The sequence below is a fragment of the Octodon degus genome, unplaced genomic scaffold, assembly GCF_000260255.1.
Source record: "Octodon degus isolate 3935 unplaced genomic scaffold, OctDeg1.0 scaffold00322, whole genome shotgun sequence".
Taxonomy (NCBI): Eukaryota; Metazoa; Chordata; class Mammalia; order Rodentia; family Octodontidae; genus Octodon; species Octodon degus.
Genome location: NW_004524898.1, coordinates 975,303 through 977,720, shown reverse-complemented (window position 1 = coordinate 977,720; position 2,418 = coordinate 975,303). Strand labels below are relative to the sequence as shown.

Below are 2,418 nucleotides of genomic sequence, written 5' to 3'. Positions count from 1 at the left end.
GCAAAGCAGTGAGACGTGAAGGAGAGACCTGTCCACCTTGGCGGGGGTCCCGTGTGCTTCCTGCGGGTCTAGCGCTCCAGGGTGCTGGAAGCCCTTGTGTGTGGGGGGGAGGTGGAGCGCTGGGCGCTGCCTCAGCCTAGCTATTGCAGAACGTGGTCAGGGCACCAGCACGCCAGAGAAGGGACTGGGATTGAGGCTTGCCTAATCTAATTCAGACCATCTAGACCCCTCCTTCCACCTTCCTTAGCAACTAGGGTCTGCACAGGTAGGAGTCACTCAATCCTAAGCCCAGTGGATGATATGAGTACTGATGTTTTTTTTTCTGCCTTCTGCTTTTCTTTCGGACTAGAGCACCAATGCAATGGCTGGAGCCACTGCTGTCACACTGCAATCCTGAGGAAAGGTCAGGAGAATCCTAGAACCATGGGCACTGGGATCTCTCAGATGCCAAGCCAGCCCTAGCAACAGCTGACTCAGGAGCCCTTCTTTAGGGCTTCCCTTGTCTTCAGAGCTGTAGTAACCTGGCTGTAGGTATCTGCAGCTAAATACAATAATTTCTGGTAAGAGAACAGAGAAGGGTATAGGAACTAGTTTACAGACTCTAGTATGCAACAGCAAGATGGAAGAGACGAAGGGCAGGTTTATGCAACAGGAAGGGCAGCTTTGGAGGCTGATGAGACAGGGAAGACCCAGAGAAGATGATGGGGCAGATGCAGGAGGGAAAGGACACAGTCCAGGTTCAGAAGAAGGAGCCATCCTCAGAAGCCTGCTCACAAGTGTGGCTCAGGGCTGCACGGAAGTGTGGATTTTAGGAGGGCTCCCCGTTCAACTACAGAAGTGGTTACTACACCCTAAGTTTAAGCACACTATGTGGCCCAGCCCTCTGTGACCAGACTCCAGGAAACCCCAACACGGTCAGGCCCCTGCTGGACCACACTGCTGTGAGATCGTGGTATAGAGCTTGTCCTCTACTCAGGCAGCTTCAGAAGCTGTTGGCTGGGTTCCTCTGCATTTTACCCAGCTAGCTTTGCTCCGTATCTGCTGGCTGTAGGACTCTGCCATGTCCTGCTAGTCTCCTTGTAGAGGAGTGTCACAAGGACTCCCAACAATACCCTTCCCACCAGGCACATCACTAGTGATCCCCTGGGCTCTCACCTGAATGGCAGCTCTGGGGCTGTCCTTGCTGTCCGACCCAGAACTCAGCCCCTTGCTCCAGCTGGGAGATGACATCGGGCTTAGGAAGCTCAGGACCTGGACATGGAGAGATGGCAGTAAAGATGTGGAGGATGCTCTGAGGAGCCAGCAGACCCAGCCCAGATGAGCAGCAGGCCCCACCCACACCTGTACCCATCCCACTGGGTGGCTGGATCTGTACATGAGGCCCCATGACTGAAGCTTTCAGTGGAGAAGCAGGCCTCACCCACAGAGAGTAGGTGCCTGAAGGTCTCCAGCATCACGTCGCGGTATAGTATCCTCTGTATAGGGTCCAGCTGCCCCCACTCCTCCTGGGTGAAGTCCACGGCCACGTCCCGGAAGGTCACTGGCTCCTAAAAGAGCATGCACATCTCCATCAGCTGGACCCCCATCCACACTTGCTGGAGGGCAGGGGAAAAACGGGGAAGGAGGGCACAGGCAGGTGGGGTCCTGCAGGAACACAGCTCCTGGGCAGCAGGTGTGGGCTGCACAGCAAGGACCTGGGAGAGCACCCAGCGATCGGCAAGGCCAACCCCAGCTGACCTACAACTGGTCAGAGAACAGTGGTGTCAACAGAAAGCAGCTGACTGAGGTTGCTGAGCTTGAGAAATGGTTCCTGCTTCAAGACACAAAGTTTTAGAGCAGTTGTTACAAAGCAACAGCTAACTGATACATCTGCTGATCCTTACATTAAATGCTCAGCTCATGATCCTCCTAGTCACAGTCAGCAATTCCTCTTCCTCAGGCTTATGGAATTGAAGTGGACAAGGAGATTCCCTGAAGCCTTAACCTGTGATGAATGGAGCCAGAGCTTAGGAGGCAGCTGGTGTCCTGCTCTGGGGGCAGCAGGCTCTCTGAACTGACTGACTATGGAGAAATACAAGGTCCGTGTGGTTGCCACTGTCAATTTCTGGAGAAAAGGTAGAAATTAGGTCAAAATTTTATGTGAAAAATTTTATTTTTTGAGCCAAGTGTAGTGGCACAAGCCTGGAATATCAGCATTTTGGGAGGCTGAGGCAGTGGGATCACAAGCTCAAGCCCAGCCTGGGCAACCTAGTGACTTAGCAAGATCTTGTCTCAAAGTAAAAAATAAAAAGGGGATGGGGACATAATTTAGCAAAAAGGCCCTGGGTTTCACCTCCAGTACCTCAACTAACTAAATATATAAGTAACCACCCTCTCCGTGGGAAATTGACACAGCACATCTCAAATATGTCCCACGAA

The 2,418-nt window shown here is 52.7% G+C and overlaps 1 protein-coding gene across 2 annotated transcripts in view; it reads right to left on the bottom strand.

Moving 5' to 3' along the window:
- Nucleotides 1-2,418, bottom strand: part of Znf8 (zinc finger protein 8) — a 19,714-nt gene that overhangs the window by 7,730 nt on the left and 9,566 nt on the right. For both annotated transcript variants that reach the window (XM_023708017.1, XM_023708018.1), the window contains exons 2-3: nt 1,421-1,547; nt 1,156-1,251 (exon numbers count right to left, since the gene is read on the bottom strand). In XM_023708017.1, the coding sequence (XP_023563785.1) occupies nt 1,156-1,251; nt 1,421-1,547 (223 nt within the window). The remainder of the gene's footprint in view (nt 1-1,155; nt 1,252-1,420; nt 1,548-2,418) is intronic.